The sequence below is a fragment of the Amphiprion ocellaris genome, chromosome 11, assembly GCF_022539595.1.
Source record: "Amphiprion ocellaris isolate individual 3 ecotype Okinawa chromosome 11, ASM2253959v1, whole genome shotgun sequence".
Lineage (NCBI taxonomy): Eukaryota > Metazoa > Chordata > Actinopteri > Pomacentridae > Amphiprion > Amphiprion ocellaris.
Window position 1 is genome coordinate 1403005 of NC_072776.1, and position 19757 is coordinate 1422761.

At 37.1% G+C, this 19757-nt stretch overlaps 2 protein-coding genes across 3 annotated transcripts in view; both read left to right on the top strand.

Moving 5' to 3' along the window:
* Positions 1-17269, top strand: LOC111571633 (PHD finger protein 11). The gene is made up of 12 exons (XM_055014984.1): positions 1-216; positions 1637-1741; positions 1841-1974; positions 2064-2098; positions 2173-2246; positions 2437-2507; positions 2599-2645; positions 2739-2818; positions 2898-2920; positions 15096-15169; positions 15267-15478; positions 17235-17269. Exons 1-11 carry the CDS (start codon positions 106-108, stop codon positions 15407-15409), a joined length of 897 nt encoding a protein of 298 aa, XP_054870959.1. The 5' UTR covers positions 1-105; the 3' UTR covers positions 15410-15478; positions 17235-17269.
* Positions 15509-19757, top strand: part of LOC129349981 (uncharacterized) — a 5406-nt gene continuing 1157 nt past the window's right edge. Inside the window, exons 1-5 of one of the 2 annotated variants that reach the window (XM_055014985.1) lie at positions 15509-17269; positions 17355-17419; positions 17616-17718; positions 18631-18984; positions 19065-19136. In XM_055014985.1, coding sequence (XP_054870960.1) covers positions 17215-17269; positions 17355-17419; positions 17616-17718; positions 18631-18984; positions 19065-19136 — 649 coding nt within the window. In that variant the 5' untranslated portion in view covers positions 15509-17214. Of the gene's footprint in view, positions 17270-17354; positions 17420-17615; positions 17719-18630; positions 18985-19064; positions 19137-19757 lie in introns of those variants that run through there. The other variant, XM_055014986.1, reaches the window with a different exon arrangement.

Genomic DNA, 19757 nt, shown 5'->3' on the forward strand with positions numbered 1-19757 from the left:
CACTGAAACAGCTGATGCAGCTTTGATGTAACGTAGAAATAGAAAGTGAACACCGCCGTTCTAACTTAAGAGAAACTGTTGATTTTAGGACAACGGGAGGTAGAAATGGCTCGTAGTAACAATGTGTCCTGCGCACTGTGCCAACGGTCCAATGAGACGAAGATAACCGGAGCCTTGTCGACTAAAGCCGAAGTCACCGCTCATGAGAACTGTTTGGTAAATATTAGCATGTTTTAATGTTAGCTTCCAACCGGAAGCTAATGAGCTAACGCTAAAGTTAGCAGCAGCTTAAAGGCGCTGAGTTTCAGCTGAAAGGAGAAGAGGTGTTGAGCCCAAAGGTGATTTACGTGCTCAGTGCCATAAATGATCATTTATTAGATTTTGTGTAGCCTTTATTTTAACGGGTAAGTTAACTGAGAACTGGTTCTCATTTACAATAACGACCTGATCAAGAGGCAACCAAGCCAACTGTTTTTTATCGGTTTAAATGACTTTAACCCTGCAAGGCCCAAATATAGAAAAAAAAGCATATATATGTGTGTGTGTGTGTGTGTGTGTGTGTGTGTGTGTGTGTGTGTATATGTATATATACACACACACACACACACATATATATGTATATATATATGTGTGTGTGTATATATATACATATATATAGACACACACACATATATAATGTGTGTGTGTATATATGTATATATATATATATATACACACACAAGAACTTTATAATAATATATATAAATTAGCAAAAAAGCAAAATTTATATATATAAATTTTGCTTTTTTGCTAATTTATGTATATTGATATATCTTCATATACTGAAGATACCTATAGAAATCTTCCTTTTCCAAAGAGAACTTTTCTTTTAGTGATTGAAAATTCAGAATTTCACTTTCCTGTATGATGCCACTCAATGATGTTATACCTTTTTTAATCCACAATTTAAATCTGGGATCTAATTTATTTGGTGGGAAGTCGGAGTCGTATGCACACCAACTCAGAATTTTAGTATCTTTTTCTAATTTGTATTCTTTTACTACCCCTTTCCACACCTTCAAAACAGATTCTATCCATGAATTTTCTATTTTGTAAATATAGTCCTGCAGGTTTTTATCTGGTAGTAATGCCAGAGTGGGGATGTCAGATAATATTTTACATTCAGTGTCTTTCCATTGTGTTTCATAGGATGGATTACACCAACACAATAGTGCTCTAACCTGTGCTGAGACGTAGTAATTTTTTAGGAATGGTAGACCCCATCCTCCACTTTCCTTTGGCAACTAACATGACCTCTAAATTTTATTTGATTACCCCTCACTATGCTACATATGGGTGGTTATTTCTGTTGCACAGCGCACTCACTTCCACTTTCAATACTCTAACATGCATGCCAAGCACGGAATCTGATTACTCAATTAAATGGCAGAATAATCAATAGATAGTTGATTATTAAAATGGTTAGTTGCAGCTTTAATGGAGACCAAAGCTGAAACAAATAGTTGATAAATTTTCCGTCGTTGGACTAACCAGTTAATCAGTTGCCAGTTTGATAAGAATTTGTGATCTTTAGGCAAGAAAGCATCAGAAAAATTGCGTTTGCTTTCTCTAAACTTGTGCCGTTTTTGTTTTTCAGTTCTTTTCTTCTGGTATTTGTTGCGAGAATTCACCGGAGTTTGACGACCTGTTTGGTTTCTCCGTAGAGGATGTGTTAAAAGAAGTGAAACGAGGGAACAAACTGGTAAAGATTGTTAAAGTTACCAGATCTTAATTGACCTATTCCACCAACGGCGTGCTGGAAACAGTCATCACTTGTGCTGTGTTTATTTGTTTGCTTCAGCTGTGCCACTATTGTAAGAAAAAGGGCGCCACTGCTGGGTGTGAAGTGAAACGCTGCAAGAAGTCCTACCATTACCCCTGTGCTGTTAAAGATGGAGCCAAGACTATTGAGGATGAACAGAATGGCTGTTATGGGTCAGTTCAGCGTCTGCATGTTTCAAAAAAATGCTGAATAAGTTACTCATTTTTGTGACACTGTATTTTTATGTGTTTTTATGTAACAGGCTGTACTGCCTCAAACACTACAGCCAGCAAACAAGTAAGTACTTCTTCCTGTTCAGTGGTTATTTCAGTGAGATGTTATGTGTTAATTTTTTTCTTTTTCATGACCAGGTAACAACGATCATGTCAATGGACTCACAAAGCCTGGACCCTCCAAAAGTCCTACCGAAGCTGGACCATCTAAGGTTTGATTGATAAAACTATTTACCACACTGACCTCAGACACATCTTATAAAACTGCATTTTTTTAAAGCCTGTAATTTCCTCATTGATGTGGATGTTGTAATATTCAGCAAAGTCTGTATTTATTTCTAGAAGTAGATTTCATATAATTTAAGAAGCACCACCATCATGACAGTGTTTTCTTTTCCTCAGGTATATTGCCTGGCTTGTGAGCAGGTAGAAGGAAACATCCACTTGGACAGTTTGTCCCATAGCATTACTATGTGAGTATTTAAGAATCTCATTTTTCTTTTTCTAATTGCCCTACTCATCGATATCTGGTCACGTTCTAACAACCAGATGTGTGTTTTGAAGGGCATATTGTGACAAACATGCTCCTCCATCACATAAGAAAACAAATGGTAAGTCTTGCTCAGAGAGTCTCATGTTCAGCTTTAGGTAGTTAATATTATTTTTTGTTTTTTAGTGTTAAAGAATGCTTTTCTTATTGGCAGGTAATTCTACAGCAGGCAGTCCATCTGTGCACAGCAATGACAGCAGCTCATCCAACAGTACGAGACGCACCACTTTCAAGGTACACAAATTATTAATAGTGGCTTAAATAAAGATTTTAAATGTCTTTTGGGATTTTAATCTTTTTTTTTGCCTTTCAGAGACCATTGAATGAGAGTGAGAAGTAAGTATGGGGTTATTTTATTATTTTGCATGCTAGAATTGGCTTTTTATTTGAACTAACTTCTTTTAACCCTTGTGTCGTCCTGTGGGTCAAAATTGTGTTGAAAAAGCCAGACAGAAGTGGTTCATGCATATCTATGTGGCTGAGATAATGCCAAGAAAGGAACGCCACATATACTGTATGTATTATTTGCAGTGTCGCCCAACATTTGCAGGAAAAAATAAGTTTGATGATATCACTGAACATTTTTGGGAAATCTTTGAACATTTTTGGTGGAAAAAAGAAATGTTAAAAATGTTTCTTAAGAACACTCACAAAAAAATATCAACCAAAATCCAGTGAATTTCGCTGGATTTTGGTTGATTTTTATGTGAATGTTCTTAAAGAAAATATTAGAAGTTTTACTGATATATATGTAGTCACTTTAGATATTTTTAGGATTTTTTGGAAGATTTTCACTCATTTTTTGAAAATATTTACAAGAATTTTCTTGCCAAATTTGGAGAATTTTTTTGCAGATTTTTGGGATTTTTTCAGACAAGGAAACAATGTTTTTTGGTGCCCATAAATGAAGACAACAGGAGGTTTAATTCTGTATTTTTAGACATGAGTGCCGAGTCTCATGGCATCATTACAGTTTAAATGATTATTTGTCTTCAACCAACATGCAACCCAACTCATTCTTTTTTCCTTTCTAATCCTCTGAGCTCCAAACTGAACTCCAGGGGGTTTAAACAGCACATTTTCTTTCAGTAAAGCACCAAAAAATAGACCATTTATCAGGGCCAGGAACTCGAAACACAGAATGAATCGTTAGATTTTCAACTTTTTGATAGTCCTCGTAATAATCATGTCTGACTTGCACTTCGTTGTGAAATGTCACCAAATCTAAGCTTAAAATCGTGACTTTTCACCAAAAATGTCTTTTTTTTCTACATGTTTCATTTAAAAAAATAACCAAAAATAAATGATTTGCTTTAGTCAGGTTCTGCAAAAACCGAAAAATCCTGTTGCCTCCCAGTGCAAGAGTGAAGCCAGTGGTGATTCACCTGAGCACAAGAGTTATATGACAAAAAATCTGGGACTTTATGGCTGAACTGCAGACTGTGTTTACAACTGCAGATAGGAGACAAGTTTGCAAATCATCTGGGAGGAGGGCTCTCTGCAATATTGACAGCATGCAATACATTTCCATTTTTCATGTATAAAACTGGACTGTTATTGATTTATGATTCATGCATGAGGGAGATTCATCACCAATTCATTTTAATTAACAAACGGCATGCATGCTGTTTTTGCCATCTTCACTGAAGCAAAGCATATTGTCAAGTGTCTTTTCAACGCTATGGCTTCCCACACTTGAAAAGGAAGGACTGGACTTGTGACAGGATTTCACTCGTATCTCTTCTTTATTTTAATTTAAGCAGTGAAGAAGGAGGAAGGTGAAAAACCTTTAAAACACAAAAATAAAACACAAAAATAAAACAAATATAAATACATATGCTTTCCCCAACTTAGTAAAGTAAGTATATTTTGCATAAACATAATCATTAATTAAAACCATAATACTCAATTAGGTTTTAAATAAACATAAATTTAGTCCAACATCTTAGAACATTGTTTTAAATTAATTAATTTTTACCCGAATTATTTTATATGGATTTTACAAGCATTAAACAGATTCTACATTGGTATTTTTAACAGTTTTAACAGTTTTTTAGCTCTTTGCTTTTACCCATGAATTAAAAATAAAGCAAAACTCATTAAACTAATGCCATTCATAAACTATTTTCTAAATAAAGGTTTTAGCAAACAATGGACTACTTTTTATCTAATTATGTAAATAAATATTTTAAGCCAAATAAACAGTAGGTATCTGAAATGATGTTGATCTGAAGGTGGATGTTCATCAATGAAGAGATGACACAGGTAGATCAAATTAAGAGTACATTTAATACGGACGAGCTCGTGATTCAAGCATCATGCGGTGGATGAATGAAGAGAGTTACAATGACTAGATCTTTATAGGTTTCAACATCTGGCATAGATTAGAATACATTGCGTGAGAAGAAGAAAGAGAGAAAGAGGGAGCCAGGAGGTCCCTAGTCCCTTTAGGTTAACCCACAGGTCAACCTGTGATGAATGATGGCTAAAGTAAACGTTTCAACATATGGTTTCATTCTGTTTAGCATTCTTGAGCTAAAGAAAATATGTAGAAAGCACGTATCCCAGAAAAACACATACTATCAATACTCCCTTTTTTTTCTTCTCCTTTTTTTTTTTTTTTTTTTTCAAATTAAGCGCAGTCCATTCACTAAATACAATGATACTAAATAACATACAACAAAGAAAACATGAATACACAGTTATATGATAACAAGCAAATAAATGAATCCTAAACACTATAAAATGAATATAAAATGAATAAAAAGATTAATATCATGAATAACATAACTTTCAAAGTAATAACATTGATTCAGAGCTCGTCTATTATACGTCTTCCTCATCCCTTCTTTTACATATAACAGAGTCCCAAATTTCCCTTAAGATCAGTCGATGGCCGGCTCCATTCGTACACAGAATCCGTCTTCACCCAGTCTGCCCCATAGCATAGATGAAAGGAGACGAAGGTAATGGCGGTCAACACTGCCCACAATCCTCAGTCCACATTATCAATGGATCTCATTGAAGAATTAGATGAGGTGGAAGTGGCGTCCTCTCCATTCTCCTGTCCAATGGAAATGTTAGAGTAAATCACATATTATGTTTCTTGCTGGGTGTGAGTCGTGGTTAACAACATAAGAAGAAAATGCGTAAGGGATTATCATGAAACATGCAAAGATGCTAAATGTAGTCATAAGGTTAATAGAGAGATGCATTTGTGAAGGGTTATATTTTGCATCCCTCTCATGCTTTCTTCTAAGTTTACGTTTCCCTTGAACATTCACGTGTTCAAGGTTCAAGTCGTCACTGCAGTTTGTGGAGTCATCAATGCTGGTAATGGTGGTGCGGCCTTGATCCTGCTCGCGTGTATCCATTGAGGTTGACCTTGGACCTTGACCGCTGTGCGTGTCACCAGAAGCACTTGAGTCGGCGGACCGTAACGTGGTTCCCCAGCAATCGGCTTTAGGCTGCGTATCAGGACGTAATCACCAGGCATAAAGTTGTGCATTGATTTCTCAGTTGGTAGAGGGAGAGAATTAATCACCTGCTGAGAATACTTAGAGACAAAAGAAAATAACAATTTAACATAATTTTGTTGCAATTCCTGCAATTGAGTCAGATCCATGATTGGTGCTTCATTCATCCGAACACCTAAAGGAAAAGGTCTAGCCATCAAAACCTCATGTGGTGACAAGCCAGTCGTCTTATTCGGCATCGCTCTTATAGATAAAAGAGTTAAAGGTAATGCTTCAACCCAATTCATTTGTCTTGATTGATGAACCTTCATTAACCGTTCCTTTATTGTCCTATTTAGACGTTCAACCTGCCCTGAACTTTGTGGGTGATATGGGATATGAAAAGTCCACTTAATACCTAACGCAAGAGCTAACAACTTAGTTACTCTAGAGGTAAATGGTGTTCCATTATCTGAATCTATACCAAAAGGAATTCCGTATCTCGGTATTATGTGTTCCATTAAACATTTAACCACCGTTTGAGCATTTTCTTTCCTAGTAGGAAAAGCTTCAGGCCATTTTGAAAATCTATCTACAATCACTAAGAGATATGCATAGCCTCTGCACTTTGGCATATGTGTAAAATCAATCTGTAGTGACTGGAATGGACCTTCTGGTCTTGGCAAGTGGTCATGTTTTGATGGGTTCACATGTGGATTACATCTGGCACAGATCAGACATCTCTGGATGAATTTTCTCACTTGTTTCTCCAACCCTATAGTGAAAAACAATTTGGAGATATAGTCAGTCACAGCTTTATAATTCACATGTGTCACTCCATGCACATAAGTAATAAGAGAATCATAAGCTAATCTAGGTAATGCTACACGTTCATCAGTGTATTTCCATAAGTTATCTACATCTTTATAGCACTTCTTCTTTTGCCACAATTTGATTTCAGATTCAGTTGCTTGGTTCTGAAAAGCAATCAAGTCATCAATTGTATAAGGTGGATCAGAAAGTTGTATAGCAGCTAGTGTAGTATTCAACCATGGTGGAAATGAGGCATTCATTGCTGCTTCTCTAGCATATTTATCTGCTAAATTATTTCCTTTTGCCATGTTAGAATCTATTTTTGAGTGTCCAGCACATTTTACAATAGCAATTTGGGCGGGTAACATCATAGCAGTTAGTAAATCTTTCACTAATTCAGAATGTTGTATCGGTTTACCAGCAGTTGTTATGAAACCTCTATTTTCCCATATTTTACTAAAGTCATGTGCAACCGAAAACGCATATTTGGAGTCAGAATATATTGTTACTGACTTGTCTTCTGCAAGTTTACATGCTCTTGTTAATGCTATCAATTCTGCAGCTTGAGCAGAAGTTACAGGTATCTTATAAGCCTCTATACAATGACCTTGGTCATCTACAATTGCATATCCTGCTAACGTGGTCTTGTCATCAGGTCTCGTGGCTGATCCATCACAATATAGAATAAGATCATTCTTTTCTAATGGCGTTTGTTGTAAGTCTGTCCTTACACTCGTTGTAGAATTAATAAAGTCCAAGCAATCATGTGGGATGTCATTCTCCTCTGTATCAGTGCCATGTAATAAAGCTTTCAAATGTAAAGCCGGATTAGTGTGAGCTGTCGTGGAAATTGTAAGGTTTTGAGTTCCTGTCAAAATATGTTCATAATTGCTTCTTCTCTGACTCGTCATGTGTTGTGTAGTAATGTTAAGAAGAATAATGTTAACTGAATGTGTAGTATGTAATGTGAGTGGATGTCCTAAAACTATGGTTTGTGCCTTTTGAACCATTATAGCAGCAGCAGCAACAGCCCGTAAACATGAAACCATTCCTTGAACAATCGATGGCAAAGTTTTAGAATAATATGCAACTGGTCTCAACTTGTCACCATGCGTCTGTGCCAAAACAGCAGAAGCGACTAGTCCGCTTTCCGCGACATAGAGGTGAAACGGCAGCTTGTAGTCTGGCAGTCCCAGTGCTGGAGCAGTACAGAGAAGATATTTGATATGTCGAAAGGCTTGTTTCATCTCCTCAGTCCATTGTACAATGTCAGGCGTATTTTTGAGTGTTGCTTTGCGCAGGACTGAGTCATAGGTGGCGTAGTCAGCGAGCCATGCTCTGCAATAGTTCACAAGACCCAAGAAAGATAAAAGTTCAGTCTTTGTTCTTGGTCTCTCAATATCCTTGATTGCCTTCACTCGATCAGGGGATAAAAATCGACATCCGTCTCTCAGAACATATCCCAAATAATTGACAGCTGGCTGACAAAATTGTAGCTTAGCTAGAGAAGCTCTGTGTCCTCCTTCAGCCAGATGAGTCAAAAGAGCGAGGGAGTCTTTAATGCAGTCAGACTCAGTTGGAGAGGCAACCAAGATGTCGTCTACATACTGTAATAGCGTCGACGGACCAGGTAAAGCTAATTGAGACAGATGCATATTAACGGCAGCAGAATAAACAGCAGCCGAATCAACATATCCCTGAGGTAACCGAGTCCAGAGATATTGTTCGCGGTCAAAAGTGAACGCGAAAAGACTTTGGGTGTTTTCATGTACTGGAATTGAAAAATACGCTGAGCATAGATCAACTACAGTATAGTATTTTGAGTCTGATGGCAGCGCTGCTAAAATGGAATTCGTGTCTGGTACAATTGGAGCAATAGGATAAACAGCTTCATTAACCTTTCTTAAATCTTGTGTAAATCTGTATTTGTTTGTTCCTGTTTTCAAAATTGGATTTATAGGTGTGTTATTTTGTGATTGTCGTTTAATAATCACTCCTTGTTTCAATAGACTTTCAATGACAGGTCGAATTCCTTCCTCTTTTTCCTTTGAAAGTGGATACTGCTTAACATAAACTGGATATTTATTAAAATTAATCTTGGCCTGATAGGGAGGAACTTTCAACAACCCCACATGATTAGCATGCAATGCCCATAAATCAACCGGAACTGAGGCTAGTATTGAAGGAGGTTTTAATAAAATGTTTCTTGCTTCTCCTTCCAAAATTTGTGGTTTAGTCGTATTCGACAAAACTTTAAAGAAAAAGTGTGTTGGTTCAGATCCATAAGACCAAATGATATAATCCTTGTTTTGATCCTTATTATCAGGTATTTTGTCAAGATAGTCATGACATGATTTCAATAAGGAATCAACATCACTAAAATCTTTACAAACAGCACAGACAAATAATTGAACTTCATCAAATGCATCCTTCCACAGCAGCAACATTCCCTGTGGAGACATGAAAAAACATTGTGGAATTTCTTCCAGGTTACTCTGATTAATTCGTTTATCTGAGAATGGTGGATCAACTGGTTTCAATTTCAAAATTTGAGCTGCTATACCGGCTTGACATGATGCCATTTCCTTAACTTCTTTTACAGTAAATAATTCAGAAATAAAATCAAAATTTATCAAAATAGATGTGGCTGTATAAAAGGATTTTTGACTATGAGAAAATAATTGATATATTTTATTTGCAGGAATGTAAACCTCAATACCATCAGGTGAACAGGAAATAGTTGCGTTCATTTTGCTTAACAGATCTCTACCTAATAAAGATATAGGTGTTTTATTACTCACTACAAACGAATGCTGTAATGTTATATTATCTAGATCAACTTGTAGTGGTATAGATAATGGTTCTTTCTGTGGGACACCTGAGATGCCGATGGACACGACGGAGTTTTTGCTAATAGCACAATTTAGATCATTTTTCTTCAAGCATGTTATGGTTGCTCCTGTATCCACCAAAAATGGGATCCTTTTTCCTGAAACAGATAAACTTAATTGAGGAATCTCAAATGGTTTATCAGAAATGTGAAATTGTGGAACGCTTGTTATTATTTTAAAATATCTTTCACCGTCAGTGTCCCTCCATCGGCTCTCCTAGTTCCACATAGTTTGAATAGCAGAGTTGTTTCTGCTTTGCTCCGATTGCTGACTTGGTCCAGATGTTGGCTGCTGTGTGTACGAGGTGTCAGACTGCGGGGGGTAGGCATTAGTGGGGAAGGTATTAGTCATTCGAGGTTGGTTGTAACCTGACCTTGGAAATTCACCGATGTTCTGAGATTCATCCTGTTGTCTTAGAAAACAATCTCTGATCCAATGTCCTGGTTTTAAACAGTAATGACATACATCATTTGATCCTGACCACCTACGTGGTCTTCTAGCTCGACTGAAACCTCGTCCCCTTTGGGAAAATTGATTGAAACCAGATCTGTATGGAGGGGGCCCATTCCAACCCAGTGACCCATAGCCTCTTGCTACGCCCCTGCCTCGCAGCACCTGATTCTGTACAGCTACAAAGCATTCATCATCCTCTGAGGCAAATTGTACTGCCTGTATTTTATTTTTGGGTGTTGCAAATAATCCAATTGCATCCAATTCTCTTATCTTTTTAAGTAAATCACTGGGACTGAACGAGTAAATATCTGGAGCGGATACTTTTAAGGTGTAAACTGCATTTTGATCCAAACCGTTGAGAAACATTGATATAAAAAATGGATCTTCAGAATCTTTAATTTCTAACTTCGCCATTTTGATCCAACATTTTTGAAATCTATTAGCATATTCAGATATAGATTCACTTGCTTTACGTCTACAATTCAAAATTTGGGTGACATCTCTTTCTTGTTTTGCATATTTCTTCAAATATTCATCAAGCTGCTGAATGTGTTTCTCCTTAAACAGTCTGTCCAACCATGGGTATTTCTTAGTAATAGTAACTTCTCCATCAACAGGACCATCATTGTCATATTTCAGAGTGTCACATTCCTCAATCAATTTATCCATTTTAACGTGAGGCATTAGCGTGGTTAAAATGTAACGAACATCTTTTCCAGACATGGAGCTATGTAATAATGCAATCTTATACCAGTTTAAAAATGATTTTGGATTTTCTAATGGCGGAGGCGCATCTTGTACGATGCGTGATATATCCGTCAGAGTCAGTGACTTATCTAATATTCTGTCCTCCATCAAAATTAATGGCGCCTCAATAACTTCTTTTCCACTGCTTAAAGGTGGCTCTTCTATCATTTCCAAAACGGATTCTACGATCTTCAATACATTTTCAGCCTCATGGTCAGTTATACTGGCAACAATAGCCTTAATATGTTTAGTATCAATCTGTGTGTTGAAGTCTAATTTTACGTTTGAAATTTTTTCATAACGATCCAACGCTGATCTAAAATTATTAATTAAAACCTTTGACATGTCATCTAAATCTACCTCTTGTCCTTTACGTGTTAATGCAAAAATTCTTTTGAATTCACATGCCATGCATTCTTTAATATATCTAATTTTTTCATCTATATTTCTAATCCTATCGCCTCCGTGTTTTCTATCAATGGTATTAAAAGCTTTTTTGCAATTTTCTATCCATGAAGAGGCACATTGCCTTTTCCATGCCTGTATACGAGGGTCCCTTTCATTACTTTCTGGAAAGATGATAGTGGGAATTATCCTACTAGACATATAAGGCTTTTGTTTTTCTTTTGAACATAAGAACATCCAATCAATTACATCTTCATCTGATTCATAATCAGGAGGTGACTGACAAGCGTCAAGAGACGGGTATATTGAAGTTAGAGGTTTGGTACTCTGTGGTGATTTATTATCACTTGTTTGAGGAACTTTTGTAACTGTATCCTGAGACATCGCTATGTTCAATTTTTTATGTTTCTTTTTCTCTGTTTTATCAATATTGCCCGGCCACTGTCTCGACATAAGCTCCCATGCTGTGAAAACTTCAAGCATATAATCTTTATCCCATTTTGGATCGGGAACTGAGGTGTTATCAATCAAGTATTCACGAATGAGATTTAGTTTACTTTTATCAAAACTTCCCTCTTGCGGGAAACGATTGTCTGTCCACTCAGAGATATCAGTTAAAAAAGGTTCAATATAATAGAACCCAAGCTTGGTCAACATCCATTGCCTCGGTGTCATTTTAGACGTCGCTTTAATAGGTATTTCTTTTAGATGAGGATTCGTTTTCAATAATTTTTTCATGGCTTTCCTCTCTTTTTCGGCAAATCATGTTCAGATTTATCCTTAATATTTACATTTGTATTTTTTGACAATTTACTGGCTTGTGACCCCATGATTAATAAAGCATGCAGTTAGAATATAAAGAATATATAATGTATTAATGTACACTGAACAACGCTATCCCGTGTGTCACTTCTAAATACAGTACAAATCACAGTATATCAATTTACAATTCGAGTCTGGAGAGTTACGCCGCTTCAACACCGCTCAACCAGTATATAATCAATGCTTATGACATATGCAAATAGGACAAACGCACAAGAGAAGAATGACATAAAGATAACTTCAGACAAGACATCTAATAATCTCGAAACGGGGCCGTCAAGCGGTCAGTCCGATCGAGAAAATAGCGTCCACACATCCACAATAACAACGAAAAAATGCTATAAATAATCTGAGACCAGGTCCATTTCAATGGAAAGCCTGTCCCATCAAGACGTCTTCTTCTCTATTCATTGTCCAGCTTCACTCTCTTTGTGAACTGACTTTATTTCTTCTTCTTTATTCTTTATTCTCTGTCCAGCTTCACTCTCTTGGTGAACTGACTTTATTTCTTCTGCCTCACTTCACGCGTCCGTGAAGTGGCATTTATCTCATGTCCCCCTCCGCTTCTCAAAGCGAGGTGACTTATGTCCAGCTACGCTTCCAGAGCGCACTGACTAACTATTCTATCTCTTTTTGGGTTTTTTTTTTATTTTTCTGTACTCAACATCGACCATTTTCAAACAGCACACTCCAACAGAAATCCACAATCATGACAGCGCATACGCGAAATACCAAAGTAACAACACACAAATATCAACAAAGTGGGCCCACTAATTAGTGTTATGCGGTGTTGAAACGAAGCAACGCATATCAAACTCCAATTTAAATCAATTTGTTATAATATAGAATGATCAAATCAGCCAAATTTAAAATTAATTATCATTACACATATATTATGGGCATCCCACAACAGATCAAAATCAGAAAGGTACTTTGCAATGCATCAGAAAAAAGGGAAGCAGATGATTTATTAAAAAGTCATACTACTTACCCCTTTTTGAGACGTGTGCACTGTCGGTTCGTGACGCCAATTGAAATGATGTTGATCTGAAGGTGGATGTTCATCAATGAAGAGATGACACAGGTAGATCAAATTAAGAGTACATTTAATACGGACGAGCTCGTGATTCAAGCATCATGCGGTGGATGAATGAAGAGAGTTACAATGACTAGATCTTTATAGGTTTCAACATCTGGCATAGATTAGAATACATTGCGTGAGAAGAAGAAAGAGAGAAAGAGGGAGCCAGGAGGTCCCTAGTCCCTTTAGGTTAACCCACAGGTCAACCTGTGATGAATGATGGCTAAAGTAAACGTTTCAACATATGGTTTCATTCTGTTTAGCATTCTTGAGCTAAAGAAAATATGTAGAAAGCACGTATCCCAGAAAAACACATACTATCAGTATCTAAAATAACACAGATTGCACCTTAGCAGAATTTTTACCCACACAAATAACAATATTAACTAACAAACCAGGCAGTACAATTCAAACGTGTCCTCAACAACACAGCCAGAAAGCACTTAAACAGAGTCCAGTGAGACACATGAGCTTACCGGCAGCCTCTGCTGGTTTCAGTCCTTTTCCCAGGCGTTTTTAGTCCCTGCTTCCTGCTGCTGTTGCTCCGTTCAGCAGCCAGAATGACTGGTTTGCCGTTGATACTGCTTGAGTTCCTGGCATGTACTGCTGATTGTCGTAATTGAGCTCACCTGCTGAGGCGGCATGAAGCGGCAAACACAGCACGGCCCACCGACACGTCTGCTCTGCAGTCGGCTGCCATCAGGTGTAGCGCCACCTTCAGGCAGATCGCTGCAACACATTTCTTAAACTTTGCTCACTTTTAATCCGAGGTTAGAAAAAACAAGCTTTATGACCTGCTGTAAAACTAACAGGAAGACAAACCAAACAGTCCAGCAGCAGCAGATACTTTTTATCTGTTTTCTCATTATTTCTATTCTTACTAACAGGAATAATGACAAATGAAATGTTGTGTACAACAATAAAATGAAGAAAGCGACCATGCTGTAGTTTACACAACCTTAACCCTCCTGTTGTCCTCATTTACAGGCACCAAAAAATATTGTTTCCTTGTCTGAAAAAAATTCAAAAAAATCAGCTAAAAAAATTCCCCAAATTTCTGAAAATTTGCAAAACCTTCAGGAAGAAAATTCCAATAATTCCTTAAAAGTTTCCCTTAAAAGTTTGATTTTATAAAAAATCCCCCAATTTGGCAAGAAAATTTTTGTAAATATTTTCAAAAAATGAGTAAAAATCTTCTAAAAAATCCTAATAATATCTAAAGTGATTACATATATATCAGTAAAACTTCTAATATTTTCTTTAAGAACATTAAAAAAAAAATCAATCAAAATCCAGCAAATTTCACTGGATTTTGGTTGATTTTTTTGTGAATGTTCTTAAGAAAGATTTTTAACATTAATTTTTTTCCACCAAAAAATGTTCAAAGATTTCCCCAAAATGTTGAAAATGTGGACATCAGAAGTTTTACTGTGAAAATATATATTTTTCTCCACATTATCAAACTTTAAAACAGGTCCATTGTGACCTGCAGGACGACACGAGGGTTGAGAGCACATGTCCTTGCAAAGTTCAGTGATGTCATCAAACTTATTTTTTCCTGCAAATGTTGGGCGACACTGCAAATAATACATACAGTATATGTGGCGTTCCTCTCTTTGCATTATCTCAGCCACATAGACATGCATGAACCACTTCTGTCTGGCTTTTTCAACACAAGCTGCTCTGCTGATTCCTTCTAAATTGTTACAATCAGAAATGTGGGACTGTAATGACACAGGAGGGTCTTACTGGTCTTTTCTTTTGCAGAATCTCTTTTTTTTGCTGTCCATGTATATAAAGCATAACAGTTCCACTTGTTATGATGCCTGATCTTTTTGTCTCAGGCAGGAGGAGAGCCCCTCCAAACGTAGAACTGAAGCCAGGAATGGGATAGTATCAGATGATACTTCAGATTCAGGTTGATCCTCTTGTAAAAATAGAAAATGTAACCTATGTGAGTTATGCATTGTTTTGGTAACATACTGATTCACATGATTCCCTTTTTTCCCCTACAGATGAGAATGAAACTGTCCCTGAAACTGTAACGATCCCCCCTTTAGAGTTTGATTTAGATGAAAGTGCGAACAGTGTTCCAGAGGACCAGGTAAGTCCAATCTTTGATTATTCCACAGTATCGTCATCATTAGAAGATGTTTAATAAGTTAATGTCCTTTTTTCCTCCCTGGCTTTCGTTTCTGCGTTTGTCAACTGTGACTCAGCTCATCAGGTACGACTTGCTGTTTTTTAACTCTAAAGTTTGAAATCCGTATCGTCATCTTTGGCTTTTATAGCTTCTGATGGGTATTTTCATTTTCCTTGGCATTTTATTGACATTACACTTACTGAATAAACTAATTCATGATATAATTTGTTGCCCCCAGTGGGAAATTTGTCTCAGATTCAAGTGATGCTCATATATAACTCTGTCATAAATCACAACCCCAAATCACATGTACTGTATATATTGCTCATATAGCATATTACATCACCATTCAGAAGTTTGGGGTCACTTAGAAATGTCCTTATTTTTGAAAGAAAATCATTTTTTTTTCAATGAAGATAACATTAAATGAATCAGAATTATAGTCTAGACATTGTTAATGTGGTAAATGACTATGACACATGAATAAAAGTCTGAGTTTTCATGGAAAACGTGAAATTGTCTGGATGACCCCAAACTTTTGAACAATAATGTAGGTCTACTTTAACTAATATAGAGCAACTTTAACTAATGTAGAGCAACTTTAACTCATTTTTGAGCAACTATTATAGAGCAACTTTAATCAACTAATCAACTTTAGCTAATATAGGGCAACTTTAATTCATTTAGAGCAACTTTCAATAATGTAGAGCAACTTTAACTCATTTTTGAGCAACTTTAACTATTATAGAGCAACTTTAACTATTATAGAGCAACTTTAACTATTATAGAGCAACTTTGACTAATGTAGAGCAACTTTAACTAACGATATCAACTTTAGCTAATATAGGGCAACTTTAACCCATTTAGAGCAACTTTAATTTATGTACACTACCATTCAAAAGTTTGGGGTCACTTAGAAATGTCCTTATTTTTGAAAGAAAATCTTTTTTTTTTCAATGAAGATAACATTAAATGAATGATAAACCCAGTCTAGACATTGTTAATGTGGTAAATGACTATTGTAGCTGGAAACAGCTGATTTTTAATGGAATATCTCCATAGGGGTACAGAGGAACATTTCCAGCAACCATCACTCCTGTGTTCTAATGCTACATTGTGTTAGCTAATGGTGTTGAAAGGCTCACTGATGATTAGAAAACCCTTGTGCAGTTATGTTAGCACATGGATAAAAGTGGGAGTTTACATAGAAAACATGGAATTATCTGGGTGACCCCAAACTTTTGAACAGTGGTGTAGGTCAACTTTAACTAATGTAGAGCAACTTTAACTCATTTAGAGCAACTTTAACTAATGTAGAGCAACTTTAACTCATTTAGAGCAACTTTAACTAATGTAGAGCAACTTTCACTAATATATGTTATGTTCTACAACCAATAGAATCCATTGCAGAACCCAGGCAGCCACAATCAGTCTGTATTGTGTTTTTAAAATAATTTTGTTAACATCTGGCTCCTCTGCTAGAGGGTAAGAGCTGATACACAGCAAGGAGGATGTGAAGTGTGTCAGACAACATTTTCTGTGTCTGGGAGCAGACTGTTCATATATTGACCATACAAACCATTAAAAACAGGCCAGTGCCGGCTAAATAAACGGTAAAAAAGAGGTAGAAAAGCCACAGCACTTGAGTCAAGGTTGTAAGTTACATAATATTCAGTTCAACACAAATTAAAACTAGACCGCAGAATTTAATTGTTTCATCTCCGACACACCATTGACAATGAAAATGTTCTTTTTTTGCAGGACTTTTGTTTTGGATTGCATGATGATGTATTGCTTTTATCTGGTTACTAATTATTTTGATGGTGTTCTCTCTTCACAGAGCAGACACTGAGAGTGCCACTGGATCCACTGCAGGTAAATATCTGCTGCAGATTCATTGTTTTTACAGCTAAAATGTGAGGCACAGTTGTTTTTGTAAATACATCTGGTCTTTTTTCAGGAAATCAACAAGAGAAAGAGAGCAGAGAAGAAAATAAAGATGATGATGAAACGATCATAGATTCAGTGAGTTCTTAAATATTGCCCCAGTACGTATTGTGAGACATGTCCTCCCTTCAAAATGTTATACTCTAGTAATCAACTGAGCATTTCATCTTATCTCTAGCTAGTCTCTGTCTGATAGGTACAGTTCATATTAGTGTATCTTAATCATCACCAGTAGAGCAGTGTTGTGATATGAAATGTGTTTGCTTCCTCTCAGGATGGTGAGTCAGAGAGTCTGCTGCTTCCTGTGCACATCTGCTTTGAGTCTTTGCCATTTTCAGGGCTTTCTTGTCCACCTGTATCACCATCACAACCCAAAGGTATTTTGGCAGATATAGATGAGGCCAAGACGGTGTATGCCACTAAGTGGCTCTTACTGTGAGTTTTGACTTGGCTATAAAAGAAGATAAAAGTGTAAGCAAGAAAGAAATCTTGAGCTTGCAGTCTTATTTTGTGACAGACAATACAGACATGTTCCTCTGTATCATGCCAGCTGGATGTTTTGTGTGATGCTGAGCTGAAACAGAGTGATTTCTAGGCGTTTCAGTCGTGACTTGACCGCAAAACAGCATTTAAAAGCCTGAAAGCAGGAAGGACAAAGGTTCTCTGGTGTTAATATGACAAAGCAGCATGTTTTTTTGGTTCTCTTCTTGTTTTTGTCTTGTTAATATCATCAGTTAATGCATTTGCTCCTTTTATATGTTTTATGTAATGTTGTTTCATGGCAAAACAGCTGTTAGAATTAGTTTTCAGGCAGTTGCAAACACCAGTGTAGTGACTGGAAATGAACATGCCCCTGAACTCCACTGAGCTGTGGGAAGTTTTCTCTTTACATGTTGAGTTTTTACCTGTTTGCATCCCTGAAATACAACCCCTGTAGCAGACAGATATTTTTGCAGCTAATGGGAAAAATCTTCTGTAAAACTGTGCTCACTTTTAACTTTCCACATTATTGGATATATTAACTTAAATATGTGTAAGAAATGTGCTGAAACTGATCAAGACAGTGCAGTGAGAAGGGTTAGTGCTGTAATATATATAAAGTGATGGATGACTGAAGACAAATCCACATGGTTGGGCCTCTGAAGTAGATAAATTGTATTAAACACTTATTCATTAATGTGAGAAAGGTGCAGTTACGTTAAATTTGCAAATTACTCCAAAAATAAGAGGAATTGAGTTACTGAGATGTAATGCGCTGTGATAACACATGGAACCGTCTCTATTCTTAGAGTGCTCTTCTGTGCAGAGTCCTGTCCCCAGTACCGTCCAACACACCAGTGGACCCTCCGTCCCACAGCAGAGCTCCCCAGCCCCCCCTCCATTACCTTTGCTGTCTCCTGGGTCGCCTCCCTGCCCCAGCTCGTCCATTGCCCCAGCTCCACCGGAAACTGCCTCTGTGCCCATTCTCTCCTCCGCTCGCTCTCCCACAGCACGTCCCTCAGACTCAGAGTCCGGCATCAACGCCACCAACTTCTGGAAAAGCTGCAATGCAGCTGGGTGCACTCAGGCCATCTTTGCTGATTTCATTAATGGTATGAATGAAATCTACAACAGAATCTTGTCAGACAAGGCCAGCCAGGAAGGTAAGAGATGAAACATAATCCTAAGTTACATGTCAGACTCACCTTATTTATGTTCTAAACTGTGTCTCTGATTTCCACAGATTATGATCTTGCACTATCAGTGATGGCTGTTTCTGGGAAACTGGCAGAGCTGGTGGACAAGCAGCAGGAAGGTAAAGTAAACAGTGTCGCTGTAAGAATGGCATGTGTCACACACTTTAGAGTAATTTTACAATGCCACTTTGGCTTTAAGGTATAGTGGTAATTTTAGCATTCAGATAAAATGATAGACATTTACACCAGGACTTTCCCAAGTCTGACATTGGACACTGCAGTTTAGCTGAGATGCACAGACAACCATTACTGGATAGCCGATTGTTACTCTATCTAAAATGAAGAGCTGAGCCCAACAAGGGACGTGGCTCTGCTTTAGAACCTCAAACTGAGTTTTCTCTAACTTACTGAGGAGGTTTCTATAACGTTTTTGTCACATTTTTGACAACATACTAACTTTTTAGCAATGACAAACAGTAAAACATTATGCTAAGGACACCGGTATCTGTCAGTGAATTGGAATAATTAACCACTTAGACGTTGTACACCACCTCGGCATTTCATATTTACAGTGACAGGTGTCCAAATGAATTGATAAAAGCTGACGAGAAGGGGTGGCATTAAACTACAGTGAGATACAGGAAACATACCGTCGACTTAAACCAGTAGAACAGCAGCAGCATGATCCTTAACATTAGCATGAGCCACTACAAGAACAGTAGGATGCAGTCAGACAGTTA

What these genes read in the sequence shown, in the direction of transcription:
- LOC111571633 (XM_055014984.1), top strand. Translation starts at nt 106, where the DNA reads ATGGCTCGTAGTAACAATGTGTCCTGCGCACTGTGCCAACGGTCCAAT. An exon ending in CCGCTCATGAGAACTGTTTG is followed by an intron (nt 217 to 1,636) that starts GTAAATATTAGC and finishes TTTGTTTTTCAG; the next exon opens with TTCTTTTCTTCTGGTATTTG. An exon ending in TTGTCCCATAGCATTACTAT is followed by an intron (nt 2,508 to 2,598) that starts GTGAGTATTTAA and finishes TGTGTTTTGAAG; the next exon opens with GGCATATTGTGACAAACATG.